This window comes from Lepus europaeus, chromosome 19 (genome assembly GCF_033115175.1).
Source record: "Lepus europaeus isolate LE1 chromosome 19, mLepTim1.pri, whole genome shotgun sequence".
In the NCBI taxonomy this organism is placed as follows: domain Eukaryota; kingdom Metazoa; phylum Chordata; class Mammalia; order Lagomorpha; family Leporidae; genus Lepus; species Lepus europaeus.
In genome coordinates, this window is record NC_084845.1 from 11,856,832 (window position 1) to 11,880,029 (window position 23,198).

The window sequence follows — 23,198 nt, forward strand, 5'->3', positions numbered from 1 at the left end:
TGGAGGTCTTACCTCGTGGCAGTCTCGGAGGAAGTGCTGCAGCCCGAGCTGGTCTTGAAGTTTCTGCATCCAGTGCTGGGCCCGTAGCTGGTTTTCTTGGTTCCTGGGGATGGGGAGATAAGGGCTGCAAAGGGGCCCAGTTTAGGGGGGCTGAGGGCAGGGGCAGCGCAGAGGGACAGGCAGAGCTGCGGTGAGATTCCGCCGGCGGAGACACAGGCAGACGGACTGAGGGGCACCAGAGTGGGAGCCCCAGGGAGGAGGCATGGTGGGGGGTGTTCTGACAGCCTGGCCTCCAGCCCACAGTGCAGGGCAAAGAGCCACAGTGGCCTGATGGAGGGGTGGGGGCATGCCCGTCCTGCCACTGCCATCTCCCCAGGGACAGAGGGAGGAGAGAGTGCTACCTTCTCCAGGCCCAGGACCTCCACATCCCCTGCCCCCAACTCTGATGTGGACTCCTGGCCCTGCCTTGAACAAGGAAGGCACTCCCACCTCAGGGCCTCACACGGTTCGTCCTTGCAACGAATGCTCTTTCCTCCCTGTCACCTCTTTCACAAGGCCAGCCTGTCTGCTCCCCTCTGTCTCAATCACAGCGCCACACTGAGCGTGCTCCCCCCCCAGGGGGCAGGGTTGTCTGCTGGGTCCCTAGCTGCACCTCCAGTGCCTAGGGAGAGGAGCTGGTGTGCAGTGGGTGCTCAGCCCACTTCTGCTGTACAAGTGAAGGCGAGACGCGGAGGCAGAGAGAATGAGAGATGGCAGAAACAGAAAGAACGAACACGGAAAAGACAGGGTTTGGGAGACAGAACCAGAGCGCGAGGGGGAGACCAGGAAGCAGACGCGGGCCAGACAGATGGAGGCAAAGGCACAGAGCGTGCCGGAGGGAGTTCCAGGGAAAGCCGGAGGCAGAGCTGGAGAGGAGGCACGGGCAGGCCCGCTCAGCGCGCAGCCAGGACCTAGGAAAGGCCTGAGTTTCTGAGCTGAAGCCAGTCGCTCCCGGCTGGCCCCGGCCCAGCTGTCAGCCTCACTCCTGGGGATGAGGAAGAGCCCTTTGAGAAACAAGAGTTCAGACTGGCTGTGGCCTTGGGGAGGCTGTCCCCGTCTCTGGGCCTCCTGTGTGAAAGGCAGGTGTTTCGGTCCCTTTGTTTGTTTGCTTGTTTAAGATTTACTTATTGGGGCCAGCACTGTAGTGTAGCAGGTAAAGCCGCCGCCCGCAATGCCGCCATTCTATATGGGCCCAGATAAGTCCCGGCTGCTCCACTTGCAATCCAGCTCCCTGCTAATGCACCTGGGAAAGCAGCAGAGGATGGCTCAAGTTCTTGGGCCCCTTTACCCATTTGGGTACAGTCTCTCAAAGGCAGAGAGAGAGACAGAGAGAGAGAGAGATCTTCTATCTGCTGGCTCACTCCCTAAATGCCCCCGATAACTGGGACTGTGGCAGGCCAAAGCCAGGAGCCTGGAACTCCATCTGGGTCTCCCATGTGTCCCATTTGTCGGCTACTTTCCCAGGTGCATTAGCAGGGAGCTGCATTGGAAGTGGAGCAGCCGGGACTCAAACCGGTGCCCATGTGGGATGCTACCAGCTTTACCTGCCATGCCATGGCACCAGCCCCCAAAAGGCAGGTGTCCACGTGAGCACTGCACACAGGCTGGGCCAGGTCCCCAGAGAGCTGAGGTGTGTGGTGCAGGGACCTGGTGCCTTGCTGCGAATCTCATGGTTGAGGGATGGGACCTGGCCCTGTGTGGCCCCACAGTTCTGCCCCTCTGTGGGAACACTGTGCCCTAGGAAAATGTGTAGAGGGTTGCCACTTGGGGTGGGGTACAGGGCCTGGGGCTCTCACTGCCTGTTGTGCCCCCACTGTGCCCAGCACAAGCCCGGGGTGGTGGGTCATGATTTCCTTCTGGGATCCCTGACTTCTCATACCAGCCCTACCCCCGTGCCTGTGTCCCACCCATCCCAGCCGCTCTGGTCATCCTTGTTGGCAGGCGTCACCCCTGCCCTGGTGGCTGCTGTGTGCCGGCACTGCCCCACACGGGGCCTGGAACACAGCTCCGGCTCAGTGTGTGTTTGGTTGACTAAAGAATATGTTAGCGGGGCCGGCACTGTGGCATAGCAAGCAGCGCTTGTGGCGTAGCTGCAGTGCCAGCATCTCATACAAGTGCCGGTTCAAGTCCTGGTTGCTCCTCTTCCAATCCAGCTCCCTGCTAATGCACCTAGGAAAGCAGTAGAAGATGGCCCATGTGCTTGGGCCCCTGAACCTGCATGGGAGACCCAGATGGAGTTCCAGGCTCCTGGCTTTGGATCGGCCCAGCTCTGGCCATGTAGCCATTTGGGGAGCGAACCAGCGGATGGAAGACCTCTCTCTCTGTATCACTCTGCATTTCAAAGGAATAAATAAATAAATCTTTAAAAAAGATGAATGAGTGAAGGAAGGTCCTGGGGCTCCTCCTGCTCATTCCACAGAGCCGGGCATCCAGTGGGTGCTGGGGGATGCGGGCAGAGCAGGGCAGGGTCCAGGCCTGGAGAGGCCCCGGGTGAAGAAGTCTGCATCCACAGGACCTGAATTCCCCCCCCCCCCCCAACAGTGTCCTTCGGAAACCTGCAGCCCTGTTCCTGGTGGATTTCAGGGACGAGGCCTGGGGCTGAGGTCTCAGGGTGGAGCCGAGCAACCAGCTCTGCTCCCATCAAGAGATGACAGGGCAGGAGGAGGGTGCTGGGCCCTGTGCCAGCGAGGAGACAGCTGGGCCACCCAGAGGGACACAGCGATAGTGACCTCGGAAGGTCTCTCCACGAGGGCCCGGATTGTTCATGACTGTAGAGGTGGTGTGTTTGGTTACAATAGGCCTGGTCCACAGTAGAGGCAGTGTGTTTGGTTTGGGGCCTGGTACACGGCAGATGCTCAGTTAACAGCTTTGCTTGGTTAGTGCGAGGACAGACAAGAGGGCAGCGGCTACAGAGGGTGACAGAAACAGAATGAGGCACAAGAGAGGCAGGAAAGACACATGGACGTAGACACACTCTCCAGGCGCTTCTTAGAGAGCTGGGCTGGGCAGGGGTGCTTATTCAAAGTAAGTGACATGGGCCAGCACTGTGGTGTAGTGGGTAAAACCACTGCCTACAGCACCAGCATCCTATATGGGCGCTGGTTCGAGTCCCGGCTGTTCCACTTCTGATCCAGCTCTCTGCTGTGGCCTGGAAAAGCAGCAGAAGATGGCCCACGTCCTTGGGCCCTGTACCCAGGAGACCCGTAGGAAGCTCCTGGCTCCTGGCTTCAGATTAGCACAGCTCCAGCCATTGCAGCAATTGGGGAGTGAACCAGTAGATGGAAGACCTCTGTCTCTGTCTCTGTCTCTGTCTCTCTCTCTCCCTGCCTCTCCTCTCTAACTCTGACTTTCAAATAAATAAATCTTAAAAAAAAAAAAAAGTAAGTGACAGCATGGCAGGGGGGGTGGCAGCATGGCAGGGGGTGCCCCCCGCTGGGAAGCTGAAACACAGCCTGCACCGGGCTTCCGGCTGCGGGATCTGGGGATGGACGCCAGGCCCAGACGCCCGTGCTAAGGGCGGGCTCGGGAGAGAAACTTCTCGTGGTCTACCCTGCTTATCTTTGGGGCTTCCAACCTCGTGTTATCTGTCCACGGGACGTCCACGTGCATGCAATCCAAGGCAACGTGGAATTAACCAGAAGTCGGAGGGGGCAGAGTTCATGACGCCAATGCGAGGGACCCTGGCCTCTCTCACCCCTCTTCGGCTGGAACGCCCCGGCCCATGCCCCCAGGGTCTGGGGGACCTACTTCTCCAGCAGCCGGGCCACCGCCTCCTGGGCCTGCTCGCCGTAGGCGTTGCCCTGCCTCAGCAGGCCCTCGGCAGCCTGCACGGCCACCTGCAGCTTCTGCTGGTTCAGCTCCATTGTGGTGAGGAGATCCCGGTGCCGCTTCAGCGCCTCCTCCACGGCCTCCACCGTGCCCGGGAGCTCCACCCCAGACAGTGCCAGCTCCTGGGAAGCGGGAGGGTGGCACACAGGTCAGCCACACGCCTGCCCAGGCCTCCAGCCGGGCTGGCCAGCCCCTCCTCCCAGGCCTGCCACAGGACCTTTGCCCACGCTGGTCTCTGCTTGGCAGTTTGGCCCTCCAGGTACCCCCACTGCTGTCTCCCTCACTCTGCTCCAGTCCCCGACTGCCCTGCCAAAAATATCAACCCTCCGCCCAGCCTAGCCTGTCACTCTGCTGTGTGAGTTCTCAGTGCACACACCTGGCAAAATATTATATATGCACCTGCTTGGTTCCTGTCTCCTCCCCATATGCACCCACAGCGGTCCCGGGAGGGTAGCATTGTGTGTTTTGCTTCCCAAGGAATGCCTGGGCCCAGCAGAGTGCCCGGCACAGAGGAGACCCTCGGTCAATGTGTGGTTAATTGATGGACAGTGGACTGGGTGCTGTGTGACCTCGAGGAGCTTCTTTCCCTCTCTGGTTTTCTCCTTAGTGAGATGTGTGGGTCAGAAAGGGTCTCTCAAGGTCACTTCAGCTCCATACCCGGTGACCTCAGGAGTCGGGGTTCTGTCTGTCCCCCCCAGATAATCCCTGGGTCAGGGTCCCCTCAAGAACCAGCATGGACGTCCACCCCTTCCAAGACGATCCCCGCACACTGGCATCTACTCTTGGGCCATCTGAAACTGGGTGTTCCATTGGCCAAGACCTTGGACACTTGGTTCCCTCCCAGGATGACCTCCCACGGGGTCGGCCGTCCCCAGGTAACCGCCAGCTCTGCCTCCTCAAGCCATAGGCACAGCTCCATTCCCCAGAGCATCCACAAATGATCACCCCCCACAATGAAGACAATCACGCAGCCATGCCATGTGCTGACCCACACCTCGCCTCTCTGCCTGTTACCCAACTGCACCATCTCAGTCCTTCCGTATCCACTGCTCCCCCTGCTCAGCCATCCCCAGTCACCCCATCCTCTCCTCTCCTTCCAGATAACCCGCAACCCCCAGGAAGCCGCGCCAAGAACCATTCAGGTGCGTTCCTCCCCGTGGAGAGTCCCCCACCGCTCACGCGCCCCAGCCATCAGGACCATGCAATGCTGTGCACCCGCACATGCACACGCACACACACACTGGACGATCCACAACCCAGGTCCCTGTGCCGAAGTCTTCCCCTTACTCCCAGCCACTCCCCCCCCCCCCCGCCCCATGCGACCCGCCCCCCTTGCCCGCCGTCCCCCGCGGCCGCGCTCCCGGAGCCGGCACCTGGTTGCGGAGCACGGCGAGCGCCTGGCGCAGGTCACGCAGGAAGAGCTGGTAGACGTGCGCCTGCACCAGCGCCTCCCTGCGCGCCTCCCACAGGCCCAGCAGCTTGTGCCAGCCGACTTCGAGGTGGGGCAGCCACTCGTCGAGCGCCAGCCCGGGGCCCAGCTCGGCGCCGTCGGCCGCCAGCAGCGCCTCGCTGGCCGCCACGATGCGCGCGTAGTCCTCCTCGCGCCGGTCCACCTCCTCCTTGAGCGCCGCGTGGCGCGCCAGCAGCGCGTCAGCCTCCTCCAGGCTGCCGGGCAGGGGCCCCTCGCCGCCGGCCGCCGCCTCCTGGGCGCGCACCAGCCAGTCCAGGAAGGCGTCCAGGTCGTGCAGAAAGCGTTGCAGGCGCCCTGCCGCCGCCACCGCCTGGCCGCATGCTTGGGCAGCGCTGGCCAGCGCGCCCCATTCGGCGCCCAGCTCCTCGGCGCCCTGGTGCAGCCGTGCCGCCTGCGCGGGGAAGCGCGCCGCCAGCAGGGCCGCCTCCTCCAGCAGGGCTTCCTGGCGCGGCTCGAGCGCTTGCAGCGCGGCCTCCAGGCCGCTCAGGCGCCACTGCAGGGCGCCGCCGGCGCGGGGCGCGCTCTCCACCGCCCGCCGCTTCTCGCGCACCTGCGAGCGCACCTCGGCTACCTCCAGCACGTGGTTCTCCACCAGCAGCACCGCGCCCAGCTCCTCCTTGCGCTGTTCCACCAGCTCCACGATGCGGTTCCACCTGCCCCGGGGAAAGAGGGCGACTTCAGGAGGACAGGAACTCCTCTTGGGCGGGGGGCGGGGGTGAGGCCGGCCAGCCCACTGCCCCCCTCCCATTTCTCTTTTTGATAGAGAGAGAGAGAGAGATCTCCTAGCCGTGGTTCACTCCCCATATGGCCCCCAAGGCCAGGGTTGGGCCAGGCTGCAGCTGGGAGCCAGAAGCTCCGCCCAGCCTCCTTGTCACTCTGATGTGGGGTGCCAGGGGTGCCAGCAGTGGCCCAACCCCAAGGGGCCCCAGTGCCAGCCCCAGTTCTGCCTTCTCTTAAGCCAGACATTCAACAGATCTGCAAAAATTAGAAACAATGCCAGGTCTCTCACATTTTTTGTTTAGAAAAATACAATGTGTTCATAAAATGTGTGTTATGCTAACATATAATAGGTTTGCTATTATTTTTATGTGACTTAGTATTTTAAAGTTTCTTGGCCTTAAGTCCTAATACATTGGTAGATATGACCCATTACAGCAAACTGCGGGGTCCTCAGTATTTTTCCCCCTCAGGGCAGAGGAGGGACGGGCACTGTGGCACAGCGGGTTACACTGCTGCCTGCAACACCAGCTCCCATCTGAGGGCACTGGCTCAAGCCCCCGCCACCCACGCGGGACACCTAGGTAGAGTTCCAGGCTCCTGGCTCCTGACCTTGCTCTGGCCGGGACCTGGCTGTTAGGGCCATACAGGGGCTGAGCTAGAGGATGGGAGCTCTCTCTCTCTCTCTCTCTGCTTTCCAATCAATCAATCTTTTTTAAAATAATAAAAAGTGCAGAGGCAGGGGCTGGGTATTTAGCCCAGTGGTTCAGATCCCCGTGTCCCATGTCAGAGTGTCCGAGTTATGTTCCCGGCTCTGGCTCCTGACGCCAGATTCCTGCCAGTGCAGCCCCTGGGAGGTGGCAGCGATGGCTCAGGTCACTGGGGCCCTGCCACCCCTGTGAGCTCCTGGCTGCTGGCTTTGACCACAACCCAGCTCTGGCTGTGCAGGCATTGAGGAATGAGCCAGCAGATATGAATGCCCTCTCTCTCTCTCTCTCTCTCTCTCTCTCTCTCTCTCTCTCTCCAAATACATGTTTTAAAGTGCAGAGCATGTGTCAGTCAACGGAGGTGTGGCCTGCGAAGAGCCAGCCTTCCTGAGTGACGACAGTCCTTGGGAATGCACCAAGCCGCCCCGGCCTCAGGGCCTCTGCTCACCGGCTCCCAGCTCGGGAACACTGTGCCTCCCCTCCCCGCCCCACTCTTCCTGTCTGGCTGTTTCTTCTCCCCTCTAAGGATCCGGCTCAAAATGCCGTGTCTGACCATACAGTCTAAAGCCACTCCCGAGCCTCTCTCTTGCACAAGGCCTTACGAGTCTCCAAAGATCTTGTTTGTGCTGTAGTTTACATAACTGCCTCTCTGGACACAGCCCAAGGGCAGAGACGTGGACTGTGGAAATCAGAAGGGTGAGAGTTCGAGGTCTGCCCCGGCCAGATCTGCTGTGTGCCTCTGGGCCAGCCCGACACCTGCCTGAGCCTCAGTTTCTTCGTCTGGAAAATGGGAAGAACAATGTCCACTTTGCTGAGTGTTTACTGAGACCACATAGCTATGGCACTCGGCACCTGGGCCTCTGGACACTGAGAAGCAATGCTGCTGCTTGGTCTTGCTGTTGGGGACCTGCCCAGGTGACAGAGGCTTTCATTCTTTAAAGATTTTTTATTTGCAAAGCAGAGTGACAGAGAGGAAGCCACAGAAGCCAGGGCTGGGCCATGGGTCTCCCGCATGGGTGGCAGGGACCCAAGTACCAAGGTCATCTGCTGCTGCCTGCCCAGGTGTGTTAGCGGGGAGCTGGGTCAGAAGCAGAGAGCGAGGCCTTGACTCCAGTGTGACACGCTGGCATTGCGAACAGTGGCTTAACCTGCTGCCCCGCAGCGCTGCCCTCAACAGAGGCTTTTAAATCTCTGACACTGGGGCTGGTGCTGTGGCATGGTGGGTTAAGGTGCTGCCTGTGCTGCCAGCATCCTATACCGATGCCAGTTGGGGCCCCGGCTGCTCCACTTCTGATCCAGCTCCCTGCTAACATGCCTGGGAAGGCAGTGGAAGACGACCCAAGTCCTTAGGCCCCTGCACCCACGTGGGACACCCGGACAAAGCCCCTGGCTCCTGGTTTCGACCTGGCCCAGCTTCAGCCACTACGGCCATTTGGGGTGAGAACCAGCAGATGGAAGATTCTCCATTTCTGTTACTCTGCCTTTTAAACAAATAAATCTTTTTTAAAAATTAAAGAAATAAGCCCCTGGCTCCTGGGATGCAGTGAAGAGCAATGTCTCTGGACTCAGACGCACCCAAAATCAAGAGCCCGACCTGGCTGTGTGACCTTGGGCCAGGACCTCCACCTCTCTGAGCCCCGCTTCCTCTTCTCTAACTTGGGATGATATCTAGCCCCAACCATTGCCATGGCAGTGATGAGGAGCCTCATTCTGGATTCAGACAGAATTGGAACCAATTCCTACTCAGGACACGGAGTCCCCTTGGACAAAGGGGACTCTTGGCGTCCCCTCTTGGTGTCTGCACCCCCATCTGTGAACCCCACCTGCACCCACAGAACGGCATGTGGTGCGCCCAGGGAACCGGGCTCATGTGCTACTGTTTTTAGCAAGTTCCAAATTCTCACTTCACTAGGATATGGGGAGATAAACCCAGGTAACATAAAGGGCTTGAGAGGACTCCCGGTGGACAGTGGCTCCTCGGCAGGTCCTGTCTGAACAAGCCGACGCAGCAAGGGACGAGCATCGCACACTGCATCAACCCCAGCACTGGGCGTTGCCGCCTTTGTCCCAATTTGGCTGACTGAGCGTCCCGGTCTGTCGCTGAGTGCACGTGGCGGGGCGATGGGAGGAGCTGCTGAGACGTCAGGGAGGCCTCCCAGCCCCAGCCCCAGCCCCGCCTACCTGCTGTTGAGGTGGTCCTGGCAGGAGCGCACCTCCTCCGAGCTGGGGTGGCCGCCTTCCACCAGCTCCTGCACCGTGTGGTTCACGTCCAGGACGCGGCCCATCAGACTGTTCATCTCCTGGTCCAGGCTCTCAAATCTGCGGGAGGAGGATGGAGGTGCTCAGAGGCCCGGGCCTGGGCCATGCCCGCTCCTCGGCCTCTAGGGAACTGCCTGCTCCAGCCTCCGCCAGGAACTCTGTGGCCTCAGTGCCTGGCCCCTCTGCCGGCCGCTGCAGTGCCGGGGCCCTGGGCGCTCTGTCCTGGGTCCCTCACATGCGCTCACAGCCCTGCCCCCACCTCTGAAACCCATCTCCAGCCCCAGGTCCTCTGGGGGCTTTTCACACCACTGTGACTCAGACTACCCTCGGGGTCTCCCGTGTAGCAGCTCAGGGACAGCCCCACCACCCCCAGGCCTGATACCTGTGCCTCGCACAACTGCCCCCATGGCCTATGTGCTTGGCTTCCGGCTCTGGTCCAGTCCTGTCCCATCCGGGTTCCCCCCCCGCCCCGACTGCCATTCTGGGCTCCTGGCCACCACTACCACCCACTCCCCATGGCAGCCCTGGGGCTCAGGCTGGGGGACCTTCTTTGGCTAAAACACTTGGGGAATGGTATGGACAGGAGGGGCAAGGAGCAGGCCCGTTTCCAGCAGTGCCCAGCACAAGGCCTGTGGGATGGGTGGAGGGACGCACAGGGCGCACAGGGAAAGGGTGACAGCGTTCAGCCACTCATCGCCACGTCGGCCGACAGCAAGTCAGCCTTGCGAGATGTCACGGAGGAGCGGGGGCTGCTAAAGCACAGAGAGCAAAGAGAAAGCTGCAAGGGCCTGGACCATTAGGTTAGCGAGGGACGTGGCATCTGTGCCGGGCGCACAGGGAGTCCCAGGGAGGGGTCAGTCTTGGGTGACCTGGAGGAGCTCAGGTGGCTAATTTCTGGCCAGGTGAGTATGAGCCTCATAGCAACAGTGGCCCGCGCTCCCGGCACTCACTCGTTCACGGTTCACCAGCAGCCTGCCAGATGGGGCCTAACAGCAGCCCATTTTATGGACAGGCAAACTGATGCACAGAGGCTGGGCCAGTTGGAGAACAGTCACAAGGCTGGCGAAGGACTGGCATGGGCACTGTCAGACCAATGAAGGCCAAGACTGGGTGCGTGAGAAAGGGGACCCGGGAGTCCCACAGGCGCGCGCTCACCGGTGCTGCACCACTTCGACGTCATCGAGCGAATCGGGTACGCGCATGGCGAGCAGCCATTGTTCCTTCTCGCCGATCCACAGCTCGCACGCGTGCACCTCGCCGAACATGCGGTAGACGGCGAGGGCGTCCCGCAGCCACTGGCGCCGCAGCGCGGCCACCTCGGTCACCTCGGCGAATAACTGCTCCGCCTCCACCACGCGCACCTGCAGCGCCACCACCAGCGGCCCGGCCCCGCTGGCGCCCCCCAGTGTCGCCAGCTGGCGCCGCAGGCCACCCACGGGCCCGCGATGCGCCTCCACCTCCCCAGTGAGAGCGCGGTGCTGGCGCGCCAGGCGGCGGCTGGACGCTTCGTCGTGGCCAAAGTCGCCAGCTGCTGCCAGGCGGTACGCGTCGCGAAGCCAGTCCAGGAGCCCGTCGAGCTCAGCGCCGAACTGGTGCAGCGCCCGCGCCTCCTGCAGCCGCCGCTCCCGCCGCTGCGCCGCCTCTTCCAGCCGCTGCCAGCGGCGCCGCGCGCTCGCTGCGCGCTCCGCCAGGCCGGCCAAGTGCACCATCTCGGCGCCCGGGCCCACGGCCCCGCCGGCCGCAGCCAGCTCCTCGCCGCGCCGCAGCGCCTGCTGCAGCAGCGCCCGGCGCCCGCCCAGCTCGCCCTGCAGGATCTTGTGCTGCGCCAGCAGGCGCGCGGTGCTGGACAGGTCGTGCGCGCTGCCCGCCGCGCCGCCGCCCGCGGCCTCCAGGAGGCGCTCCTTGTCGCGCGCCCAGCTCTCGGCCTCCTCCAGCTCCTGCAGCAGCGCCCACAGGCTCCGCGAGGCCTCCAGCTCCGCGCGCCGCTGGGCCGCCTGCTCCTGCAGCTCCGCCAGACAGCCGTGCACGTGGTTCACACGGTTACAGATGACCTGAGGGTCGCAGGGCTGGTAGCCTGGGCCAGAAGTGGGGGATGCCAGGTTGGGCACGGGCCAGCGAGTGCCCAGGAGACGGTGGCGCAGGCTGCCTCCCCTGCCCTGGGTAAGGTGTCCTCCTCCAGGCAGCCTTCCCTGACACACCCGAGGCCGGAGTGGGAACCTCTTCGGGCCCCTCTCAGGCTTCTTCTCTTCTCCCATCCCAGCCCTGACTATTGTGGGGTGTCACAGCCCCTGTGTACCGCTCCCTGGACTGGGCGCTCCGTGGTGGCAGGGCCTGGGTCTGTCCGCACACTGCCCAGCCCAGGGTGGAGCCCAGAGCTGTGGCCTGCGTGTGGGGACTTACTGGCTGGGCGACAGATGGCCTCAGAGCGTCTCAGAGTCTGCATACATGCGTGGCCTGGGTGCCATGTCTCTGCTCAGAGCTGGGTTTTAAAGCTCCCACCCTTCCCTGTTGCTTGCTGACCTGAGCTCTCTTCTCTCCTCAAATACCTCCCCTTCCTCCTGGGCCTCAAGTGTGTGGCCAGAGAGCTGTGAAATTCATTTAGAGGGTCACAGCGAGCACTTCTTTAGTGGAATGGAATAGAATGACGGGGAGATAGAATGCAATGCCTGAGGGAAGAAGCATCGCCTTCGCAAAGCTTGCTGCCTGCCGGTCTGTCTGAGCTCGGCTCGTCTGCCTTGCCTCTCAAATCTAAATAAAAATAAAAAAATTTATTTTAAAAAAAGTGGCCAATCAGGAGGTGACACTCTGGGCCGGCAGTCAGGGTGACGCCGCCCGTGACACGCTGCCCCTTGCTCCATGCTCGGCACCACTGGTCATCATCAGGAGAAGTCAAAGGTGGCCTGCCGGGGCAAGCACCCATGGCGGGGGACTGGGTCCCTATCAGGACATCCATACCAGAGCTTGGGAGGCAACTCTAGTGTCTGACTCAGCGCTGAGAATCACCCCCACCCGCCGCCGCACTGCCAGCCAGCCGGGCGCCTCCCGTCTAACAGGGCGCCAGGATTAACCAGGGCCGTAGCTCTGGGGACAGGACAAACCTCTAAGGGCAGAGGGGAAGACCCGCTCTGTGGCTGGGGCCTTGGTTTCCTGGTCAGAGAGAAAGAAAAACACCCTCAGTGCACACAGCCAGCCAGGGGGAATCTCACAGCCACGCCGTGACTGGGAGGCAGCAGGACAGAACCAAGCCCACTCCATCACCGCGGCCGGGCACCAACAAGAGTGGGCACGTGAGCCCCGCAGCCAGACAGAATGATACGGGGCTCAGTGGACTCGTTACCCCTGAGTCCTGGCTGCGTCTGGTCCTCAGCAAAACACTGCACGCACTCAGCTAGCACAAACCCAGCTGCTAATCGCATCCCTCGCCACGCTCCCCCGCGGAAAGGCTCCCAGCTGTGTGCAAACAGCCAACAAAGCCACATGGCCTGGGGACCACAGGGAGCCGCCCGGAGGGCACAGCCATCAGTAACCAGGAACTTCCCGGTGCCAGTCGTGCCTTTGTCCACCAGCGTCCATGTTCTGCTTTCAGTTCGGGCACTCTCTTTCCTACTCCCTGTCCTGGGAGGGGGCTGGCCCCACTCCTGGTCTTGAGGTGGGCACATCACACAGATGTGGCCAATCAGCTCACTGCACACCCTGGGGCCGTGCCAACTGGCTGAGCATTGGACCCTTGTCAGAGGTACTGAGAGAGTGGAGCCTGTCTCCAGCCGGGTCCGCTGAGCTGCTGGGTTGTAACAGGGGCTGTCTGACCCCAGATTTACACAAGAGGAGGAGCTGCCCGACAGTGACACAGAGACCAGAGGTGGAGAGAGACGGAGTCCTAGAAACATCACTGAGCCAGGCCTGGCTGCAACCGTGCCTGAAGCCAAACCCAGCCCTCCCTGGACATTCCAGTTACATAAGCCAATACGTCCCCCTTTCCCTCCTAAGCCAACTGAGTTGGTGCTGGACAGGGCCTGCCCATCCGGGACCTCACACAGTCTATGATGAAAATCACTGAGATCAACAAGTACTCCACTTAAGGCGAGTGATCACTGCAGAATTCCAAAGCAGGAACCAGCCGTGTGTTCTGGCCTCCTCCTTCCGACACTCATGCCCCCGGGACTCCCCATAAGGAGCATGATCCTAGCTTTGCTTAGACGCCCCCAACACAGGGAGCTCAGCCCTTACTTCTGCCTCTGCTAGCGCCGGCCCTGAGGGTCTCCAACCCGACTCACCCTGCAGCTGGGAGAAACGCAGGGCAGCGGCGTTGAGGGCCTCCACCCGCTCGCTCTGGGCCGTGATGTCCCCCTCCAGCAGCCCGTGCTTCTGCAGCAGGTCCTCCGCCTCTACCAGGTGCTGCCCGCACTCCCGGGACAGCAGCTGTGCCTGTAGGGGTGTGGGAGGGGAGCACCGCGCATACCTCTGGCACTGGCCCTCAGACCACCCACCTCTTCCCTGCTGTCACTTGCTCTGCGCCATTGCTCTCAGCTCTGAGCTGTCTCCTGGGCTCTGTCCTCCCCCACCTCCATCATCCCCAATTTCTGGGCTGTCTCTGCCCCTGTGCGTCTGCATCTTTCTCTCTGGTCCCACCATTTCTATCTCCATTTCTGCATGTATTTACTATTCTCTAGTAAGCCTCTCTCTGCACCACAGAGATTTCCACTGGCAGCCTCGAGGTTGCCTTTCCAGATTCTTCTTTCTCGCTCTCTTTCTCTCTCTCTCTCACCATCACTATCTTCCTCTGGCTTAATCTCACTGTCTCTGCCCCTGGCTCTTGTGCTATCTTTGTGTCTCTCTCTCCCGTTTCTTTATATGTCTCTGTGTCTTTCTTGTCCTTCCTCTCTTGTCTCTTTCTCTCACACTCTCACTTGCTCTTTCTCTCTGTTTCCCTGGTTATCTCTGCACATTCTGTCCCTTCCCCCACTTTCTCGCATGTCTCTGTCAGCTCCCTCCCTGTCCTCCAAGGCCTGACCACCCACCCCCAGCCCCATGCTCGGCCCCCACCTGCATCTCTTCCATCCAGTCCACCATGTACACCATCTCCTGGAAGACCTTCTGTAGGGCCAGGTTCTGCTCGAGCCGCGTCCGCCGGGCGCCTACCAGCCCAGTCAGCAGGGCCCACTGGCGCAGGACACTGTCACGCTGGGCTGCCACCCTCCGGGCATCATAGTAGCCTTCAGCCGCCAGTGCCTGGGCCAGCTCTGCCACGCCCTGAACCCGCTCCTCGTAGGCTGCAATGTCCGCCTCAATGGCTTCGTGCTTCTTCATGGATGCCTCCACTGCTGGCAGCTCATATCCAAAGTTATCCTGGGGCAGTACAGGCCAGATACCCATGCTGCCTCAGCAGTCCACCTGTTACCCTGACCCTGTATGACCCTGGAAAACTCTCCCCTTTGACCTGCAAACCAGTCACTCCCACCTTGGTTACCATAGAGACCAATCCCATCCTCCCTGTTACCCAGAGACAAGCCCAACCCACATTTCAGTTGCCAAGAGACCAGTCCCACTTATACTTGTTACCCTGGAGATAAACCCCACCCTCCCCAGTTACTGTGGATACAGTCTCACCTCTCCAGTTATCCTGGAGACCAGCTTTATCCCCTCCTTGTTGCCCTGGAGACTGGCCCCACCTACCCTCCAGTTACTCTAGAAACCCATCCTATTCTCCCCAGTTACCCTGGAGACCAACCCTTCATTTCCCTGCTACCCTAGAGACCAGCCTCACTCTCTCATGTAATTCCAGAGATCAGTTCCACCATGCTGTATCACATATCTAACCCTAAATTTCTTACCCAGGAAAAATGCCCTATTCTCCCACTGTCATGGAAGTCTATCCTACTCTGCTACTTAGGAGACTAATTCTACCCTCCTAAGTTACCCTGTGCACAAAATACAACATCCCTGTCACTAAGGCTGTACTTAAATATTCCCCATGTTTCTGTCTAGTTGCCCTGGAGACCGGTTTCACTGTCCCAATACTGTGAATGTCAGGTCCACTCCCCTCACCCACCCATCACTTTGGAGAGCAAGTCTCCATTCACACCATCATTTGTCAGCTAGGAGACTCATCCAACTCTTCTCTGTTGCTTAAGATGTCAAATCTCCCTCCCTAATCCCAGGGCCATCAACCCTGCCCTCACTCCCTTTCCCCCGGAGCCGAGCCCTACACCTCGTACCTGGGAAACCAGGCGCTGGTTCTCATTCAGCCAGCTCTCTCTCATAGCCACTTTGTGGTCAAACCTCTGAGCTAGAAGCTCCAGCTTCTCCTGCCGGATCAGCTCAGCCCGGAGGGCAGCTTCCCGCTCGTGTTCTGCCTTTTCCAGCTGGCCCCAGGCCTGGGGAAGATGGGAGGAAGCAGTTAGATTCCAACAACTCCTTGCCATGCAATGGCCCTGGCTTCTCCATCTGAGGCCACTCATAGCATATGTGACACCTTTTTGCAAAGTAGAAGAGAAAAAGCTGCTCCTTACGACACCTTACTGCTAGAAAACTGTACCCGTGTTGTCCACAAAGTGAATGGCTCATTGAGCAGCACACAATCTAGGTAACCCTGCCATGCAGCCCTGCCCACCTCACCTTGTCAATATCCCAGATGCCACAGCCCTCCCGAGGCACAAAGAGGCGCCGGTTGCAGGCTCGCAGTTTGCTCTGGATACTGAAGAGCAGCACCTCCAGGTTCCCCTTCTCCTGGAACCTACGGGGGCATGAGCTTAGGGGCCTGGCCTCCGTGCCTCCCCCACCCTCCTCCTGAGCTGGGCCTCACTTGACTGGCTTCTCCAGAGTGCAGTAGGCCGTGAACGCCTGTAGCTGCTGCTGCACCCCACTCAGTGAGTTGGCAAACTTCTGGTTGCTGATGAGGCCCACAGTGCGGTGGATCCAGGCCAGCAGCTCGGCTGCAAGCTCCTCATAGCGCTCTATGATCTTTCCCACCTCCAACACCTGATCCAGGACCTGACCCAGCAGAGGGAGATGGAGTCAGCCTCATCCCACGTATGCTCTCAGGTGTTTCCCAGGCTCCCAGCCACCCCTTTCCATGGCTCTTTGTACCTTCCCAATCCGCTTCCCCTCCACAGCCAGAGCCTTCATCTTGGAGAAGTAGTGGTAGAAAGAGACCACGTAGGTGATGATGGATTTCTCATCTGGAGTTTCCATGTTCACATCTGTAGGGGAACGGGGAGTGGGGGAGCATGGCGGTGGGCACTCAGAGGGGCTGAGGGTGGGAGGACCCATGGCCTTGCCAAGGTAACTTCTCTGCTCCTCAGTTTTTGCATCTGCCCAGTGGGGATCTATCACATGGGGATAAATGGTGGTTGATGGACGTGAGCCACGGAGGAATTACCTGCAGCTGTTTCTTGAACATACAACTTCACCGTCCTGGCCAGAACGTTTGCACACACTGTCCTCACTGCCTGGACACTGTTCCCACTTCTACTTCCACGCGCTTCGTGGCTCAACTCAACTTCCACTTCCTCAGACCAGCCTCCCTGCTTGCCCTGGCTAGAGTGGACCTCCTCCTGTCTCTTTCATAACACCTCATCATTCCCTTTCCGGAAGAAACCACAACTTGAGAGTAAATATTCACTGGTGTGATTAACTCATTATGTAGAGTTTGAGCTCCAGCAAGACAAAAAATACGCCTTTTTTTTTTTTAAATCACTATTCCTGGCATGCCCATCACACAGTGTGAGAGCTCAACTAATATTTCCTAAGTATGCAAATGGTGGCTGAGGGTTGAAGCCAGGATAAGAGCTCTGGGGGCAGCGTGGGCTGGAATCCCAGCTCACGCACTTCTAGCATTCTGTCCTTAGGGAATGGACACAATGTCCCCGAGCCTCAGTTCTTCCACTGTAAGTTCCTGCCTCTGAGGAACACTGCTGCAAGTATTAGGGAGAATGGACTGGCACAGGGGAGGCACTCAATGGATTCTGATGTCATTTTAATTTACCCATCAAAAACACAACACTACACGCATGTGGCCCTTCCTCTTCAGCATTTCATGAAACTGACACCCACAAACACCTACTATGTGCCAGCCACATAGTAACAGCAGGTGGAGTACTCGTCCAGTCCATGAATCCTGGGGTCCTAAAGTCCTGTTTACTGCTCAGTGTGACTGGGCAAAGGAGCTCATCTCCCCGAGGCTTTGTTCCCAGCCTGGTCTCAAGTAACGTTCCTGGCCATGTGCTTAGTACAAAGTAGATGTTACCTCAGGGAGGGGAGACTGGGCTGGGAATGAGGATCAGGGATGGGGAAGTAAGGGGTGGGGCTGGGGGGCACTGAGAGTGGGAGAGGACTTAGGGATGAGGACAGAGCTGTGGGTGGGCACGGGTAGGGGAACAGGTTGCATAAACAATGGGGCTGGCACCTGTGCTGAGCACAGCAACAGGGTCACAGTGGGAGATGAGACAGGGGCTGGGTACAATGCTGAGGATGGGGTTGGTGTTAGGGATGGAGACCGCGGAGACAGTGCTGGGGATGGGAGGTAGAGGGGGCTGAATATGGGGAGATGGTCTGAGGAGGAGGGGATGAAGTGAGGAGGGGAGGTGGGGGTGGGAAAGGGAAGGAACTGGAGATGAGGAAGGTGAGAAGGCTGGGAGGAGTAGGATCTGGGGTGACTGGGGGATCTGGGCTGGTGCTGGAATAGGTCGGGGAGACTCTGGGGGTGGCTCTAGGGTTGGAGCCCCCCAAGGGGAAGTCAGTGCTTGGGACACGTGGGGCTCACCTTCAGGGTCCAGCAGCCGGGCCAGCCCCAGGTGCTGCTCAGCAGTGCGGAAGGCTCTCTGCAGGTTGTAGTTGGCATTGGACTTGGTGAGTTTGCTGAAGTCCACGAGGTCGGGCCTGAGCAAGGGCACAGAGCAGGCAGGCAGTAGGAAGGCTCCAGAGCCCAGGGTCAAAGCCGACGATGAGATACCCTCATCTGGGCCCCGCCAAAGCCAAGTGGGGGTGGGTGCCATGGGGAGAGGGGTGAGCATGATGGCCTCGGCTGTGCCTCTGTGCTCTCTGGGTGTGTGTGTGTGCTTCTGTCACAGGACGTGTGTGAGCTGGCCTGTGTGCATGCGAGCCATGTGGTGCCTGCCTGTGCAGTCTGTGAAATGAGCCAGCAGTGCATGTGTTCTTGGGCTCTGTGCACAGGGTGTGAAGGCAGGTGTGTGTCTGGTACATGCATGTTGTTCTGGATGGATCTGTACACAGCATCATGCAGTGCTTAGACGTGTGAAGCCTGGAGCCGGCCAGCCTGGGCTCAAGCCCCACTGGGGCCACATCCGGGCAGGGAGTGATGCTACCTGATCTTTCTGTGCCTTGGTTTCCTCGACTCTAAAATGAGGATAAAGACAGCAGCTTCCTCGAAGTCACTGAATATTAACAGAACTCAGCAGAAGGCGCACACAACGCCTGGTCCACTGGAAGCACACGATGAGCTACGGGCATTCTTTTTTTTTTTTTTTTTTTTTTTTTGACAGGCAGAGTTAGACAGTGAGAGAGAGAGACAGAGAGAAAGGTCTTCCTTCCATTGGTTCAACCCCCATATGGCCGCTACGGCCAGCGCGCTGTGCCCATCTGAAGCCAGGAGCCGGGTGCTTCTCCTGGTCTCCCATGCGGGTGCAGGGCCCAAGCACTTGGGCCATCCTTCACTGCCTTCCCGGGCCACAGCAGAGAACTGGACTGGAAGAGGAGCAACTGGGAAATAATCCAGTGCTCTGACTGGGACTAGAACCTGGTGTGCCGGCGCCGCAGGCGGAGGATTAGCCTAGTGAGCCGTGGTGCCAGCATGAGCTACGGGCATTCTAAGGACTCCGGTGACTCCGGTGACAGCTTGCCTCTTACTGTGGGAGGTGCATCTGGACTGCCCCATGGGCGTGTGAGAGGCAGGGGTCATGAGTACACGTGTGCCCATGGCAGACAACGCTGGGCTCTGGCTTCGGCCCCACACACAGCAGGGCATGCCCCTCCCAGTTCCTGAGCCTTGGTTTCCCTAGTCTGTCATGCTGTGGGCACAGCACGTTGGGGTGCCCGAGCCACAGCCGGGTCAGCACCAGTCCCTGAGAGATGGACATGTGAGCTAGGAGGGAGCCAGGTACAGGGAGAGGGGCTGTGCACACCCACAGTGGACTCGAAGCAGCAGGTGCAGGTTTCTGTGTGTGCACACATCTTGGTGAGGGAACACGTATGTCCACCCATGTGTTCACAGCAGATGTGACCCAGATGGAGTGTGTGTCTATGTGTAAGTGTGAAGAGCATGAGTGTAAAGGGAGGGAAACATGCACATGTGTGTACAGGCAAAGGGAGGACGGGTCCTGTGTGTGTATGTGTGGCCTATATACACACATGGACAGGCATGTGGCTGTGGGGATGCAGGGTAGGGGGCGGGGTGGGGCGGCCCCAGGCCAGGGGGTACCTGTGCCGGTGAATGAGGGCGTTGAAGGCTAAGCCATCCCGCCAGCTGGTGGTGAAATTCTGGATGTTTACTTCCGGGTAACTGGAATTACAAAGGCAGGGAGAGAGGGTGGGTGAGGAGGGAGGGAGGAGGGGAGGGAGGGAGGGAGGAAAGGGAAAGGTAGGTGGATGGGGGGAGCCAGGGAGACAGAGAGAAGGAGGAGACAGAGCAAGAGGCAAAGGAAAGAAGGAAGGGAGGTGGCGAGAGAGAAGCAGAGATGCAGCGGGAGAGGAGGGAAGGCAGGAGGGAGGGGGAAGGCACCAGGGAAAGCAGACAGAGGTACAGACAGTGGAGGGACACACGCCACTGACAGCCAGTCCCAGCAGGATGAGAGCGGAGCAGCCGCCTCCATCCCAGGCCCCCCCACTCCCGCCTTCCTCCTGGGCTGCTCTACAGAGGGCACTGGAGTTACAGACCACGCCCCACCCTGCAGGACAGGAGACAGGGAGGATGGCTGGAGAGATGGATGGATAGACAGACAGACAGACATATAGGCAGTCGCACCCTGCCCCTCTGTCTTAACCACAGTGAAGGCACCTGGGACCCAGAACTTTCCTACAAGCTGCCAGAGCCCTGGTGTGTGTCCTCTTTGGTGGAGGGGTGGCCTGAGCTTGGACCAGGGAATGAGGGGTCCACCCAGGTGCCCGTGAGACCTCTGGAGGTGCAGAAGGAGATGGGGCAAGGGGTAGGGAGAAAGAAGCAGGCTGGGCAGTCCGCCATGCTCCAGCGTCGGTCTCCGCATGTGTGGGGGTGAGGGGCATGAACTCAGGGTTCTAACTTTGAGCCTGGCCTTGCAGAAGGAGCCCAGGGTTAGGGGCCCGGCGTGGGGAGGGGGCTCACCCTGCCGTCTTCATCTGGCACCACAGGAGCAAGGCGTCCTTGGCCGAGCGCGTCTCTCTGTTGTCCTCGGTCTCAATTTTGATGACTTGAATCTGGGACAGGACCAAAAGAAGGCTGTGGGGCCTGGAGAGCTTTGGCTTGGGAGACCTCCGCCCACCGCCCTGCCCCAGGGAGCATGGCGGGTTGACAGAGGAGATGGGGCAGACAGCTCTGGGTGCGGGCTGGAGTGCAGAAGCCAGAGGCTGAGTTCTGCACTGGGCCAGGCGGGGATTCAGGCCTTGCTTCCCAGGGAGCCCTCCACACTGAGCATCGGGGCCGAGCCCCGGTCGTCTCCTGCCCAGGGCAGCACAGTGACCTCCACGTGGATCTCCCTGCTCCTGCACCGTCAGTCTGCTCCCCAGGTGGCAGAGTCGAGGGCACTGGGAACTCCCCATCAGACCACGAGCTTCTCTCCCAACACCCGCAGCGGTGCCAGTGCCGTCGGGGGAAGCCAAAGGCCTCGCTGACCCTTCCTCTTTAGGCCTCCGACCTCGTCCTCAGCAGCTCCGGCCACGCTGGCCACCTGCTGGCCTCTTCGCTCCTCACGGACGCCCTCCCGCCTCTGTGCCTTTGCAGCGGCGGGTCCTTCTACAACCTGTCCCCAGGCTCCAGCTCTCCGTCAGGTCTTCACTCAAGCGCCACTGTCTCAGGGAGGCCCTGGCCACCTCCATGCACACCCACTGCATCACCCTGGTCCATGAACTCACCAGCCTTCCCGCCTCCCACACCACAGGGAGGTCTTTCGCTTTTGCTCACTGCCATAGCCCAAAGCCCTGATCAGCCCAGAGCCTCAGGTGGGCATTGCACACTTGGCTCATGGACTCAGGAACAGGGGTGGGCAGCTGGGTTCCAGGGAGAGAACCAAGACCCTTCCCAGGATGTCCCAGACCCCCATGCGCGGCTCCAGCAACCAGGTGCCGTCCCCATTTTTGGTCTCATCCCCAGAGCATGCACCTGTCTCCAGCCCCTTCCCTTCATCCTGAACTCCATGCCCAGGAGCCAGCAGATTCCTGGATGCCCCCTCACCCTGGTGTTCTGGGCCAATGGCCACCCCGGCCCAAACCAGCTCCAGGATCTTCCCCAAGCCTGCTCCTCTGCCCTGGCCTGTCCCAGGGCCCAGGCCAGAGCTCTGAGTCTCCTCCCGGACATCTCCCTCCCCCAGGCCTGGCCTCGCCACCTCCTGAGGGTCTTCCCAGGTAAGGGCCCCTCCTTACCTGCCCACAGGCCCACCCGAGTCCAGCTCCGATCTCCCCCCTGGACTCTCAGATCCCAGTTTGGGTGAGCACCTGGAGCGGTCTGATTATGTGCCTCTCCTTGATGATACTCCCCTCCCTGCCCGTTGCTGGCCACAGATGACCGGGGCCCTGCCCCTCCCCCGCCTTGCCACCTGTCCTGTATCACTTCAGTAGACACAGAGCCGAGTACACCCCAACCCCAGGGCCTTTGCACCTGTAGTGTCCCGTGCCTGCAGTGCTGTCTCCCCTCATCTTTGCATGTCCTGCAGCCACCAGTTTCTTGGAAAGCCCGTTTCCGACCACCATGTCTGAAAGCCCCCCACCGCTGATATAAAACCTGATGTTTTATATCACTTTTACTACTGCGTCATAATCTATTTTGTTTCTGCATACTTCTTTACTGCTCTGTGGCCTAGAGCTGGTCCTTTCCCCATACATGCCTTGTTGACACAATTGTTTCTTCTCTGTCTCCTTACAATGTAAGCTCCACACAGGCACAGAATCTGCTTGTTTCTCTACTGGAGTAGGTTTGCCTGGGTTCAGATTCCAGGTCCAGCACCAAGCTACAAGTCACCTCAGGCATATTGCTTCACTTATTTGGGCTTCTGTCTCCTCACTGGCAAAATTGGATGATAAATAGTCCCTAATTTATGGGATTCCTGTGTATACATATATATGTATATATTTTATTTATTTGACAGAGTTAAACTGTGAGAGAAAGAGAGAGACAGAGAGAAAGGTCTTCCTTCCGTTGGTTCAACCCCCAAATGGCTGCTACAGCCGGAGCTACGCCGATCCGAAGCCAGGAGCCGGGTGCTTCCTCCCAGTCTCCCATGTGGGTGCAGGCGCCCAAGCACTTGGGCCATCCTCCACTGCCCTCCCGGGCCACAGCAGAGAGCTGGACAGGAAGAGGAGCAACTGGGACTAGAACCCGGCGCCCATATGGGATGCCGGCACCGCAGGCGGAGGATTAACCAAGTGAGCCACGGCGCCGACCCCTGCTGTGTATATGAAATATCAAGTGCTTAGCATAGTGGCTGGAACAAAATAAACAAAATATAAATGATTAGAGTGATAGTGATAATGATGGCTATTTTATCATTGTTTTCATCCCCACCACCTGAAACAGAGTTCCTGGAATATACTGGGAATGTTTGGAGGGGGTGGCATTGTGGCAAAATGGGTTAAGCCCCAACTTGGGATGCCTGCACCCCATATCAGAATGTGGATCAAGTACAAGCTACTCTGCTTCTAACCCAGCTTCCCGCTAATGCATCCTGGGAGGCAGCAGATGATGGCCCAAGTGCTCAGGCCCCTGACACCCTTCTGGGAGGCCTGGGTGGAGTTTCAGGCTCCTGGCTTCAGCCTGGCCCAGCCCTGGCTGTTGCAGCCATTTGAGGCGTGAACAAGCAGACTCTCTTTCTCTCTCTCTCTGTAGAAGAAAAAGTAAACTTAAAAAAAAAAAAAAAGATGAAGCTATTACTTTTTTAAAAATAATCTACTGGATGAGTGACTGATTGGGGAAGCGGATGGAGACGCCCTCCCGGGTGCCAGGGCGGCAGGTGCGCAGGTCACAGGCCCGCGGGCTC

General features: G+C 59.4%; 1 protein-coding gene across 1 annotated transcript in view; it reads right to left on the reverse strand.

Annotated features, from left to right (window-relative positions):
- The window catches only part of SPTBN4 (spectrin beta, non-erythrocytic 4), a 72,828-nt gene that overhangs the window by 30,112 nt on the left and 19,518 nt on the right, over positions 1–23,198 (reverse strand). Inside the window, exons 4-17 of the mRNA XM_062176479.1 lie at positions 20,336–20,427; positions 19,457–19,537; positions 17,783–17,898; positions 16,108–16,220; positions 15,824–16,011; positions 15,637–15,754; positions 15,237–15,395; positions 14,065–14,367; positions 13,296–13,446; positions 10,177–11,095; positions 8,944–9,081; positions 5,241–5,991; positions 3,787–3,989; positions 13–103 (exon numbers count right to left, since the gene is read on the reverse strand). Of these exons, the coding sequence (XP_062032463.1) occupies positions 13–103; positions 3,787–3,989; positions 5,241–5,991; positions 8,944–9,081; positions 10,177–11,095; positions 13,296–13,446; positions 14,065–14,367; positions 15,237–15,395; positions 15,637–15,754; positions 15,824–16,011; positions 16,108–16,220; positions 17,783–17,898; positions 19,457–19,537; positions 20,336–20,427 (3,423 nt within the window). The remainder of the gene's footprint in view (positions 1–12; positions 104–3,786; positions 3,990–5,240; positions 5,992–8,943; positions 9,082–10,176; positions 11,096–13,295; positions 13,447–14,064; positions 14,368–15,236; positions 15,396–15,636; positions 15,755–15,823; positions 16,012–16,107; positions 16,221–17,782; positions 17,899–19,456; positions 19,538–20,335; positions 20,428–23,198) is intronic.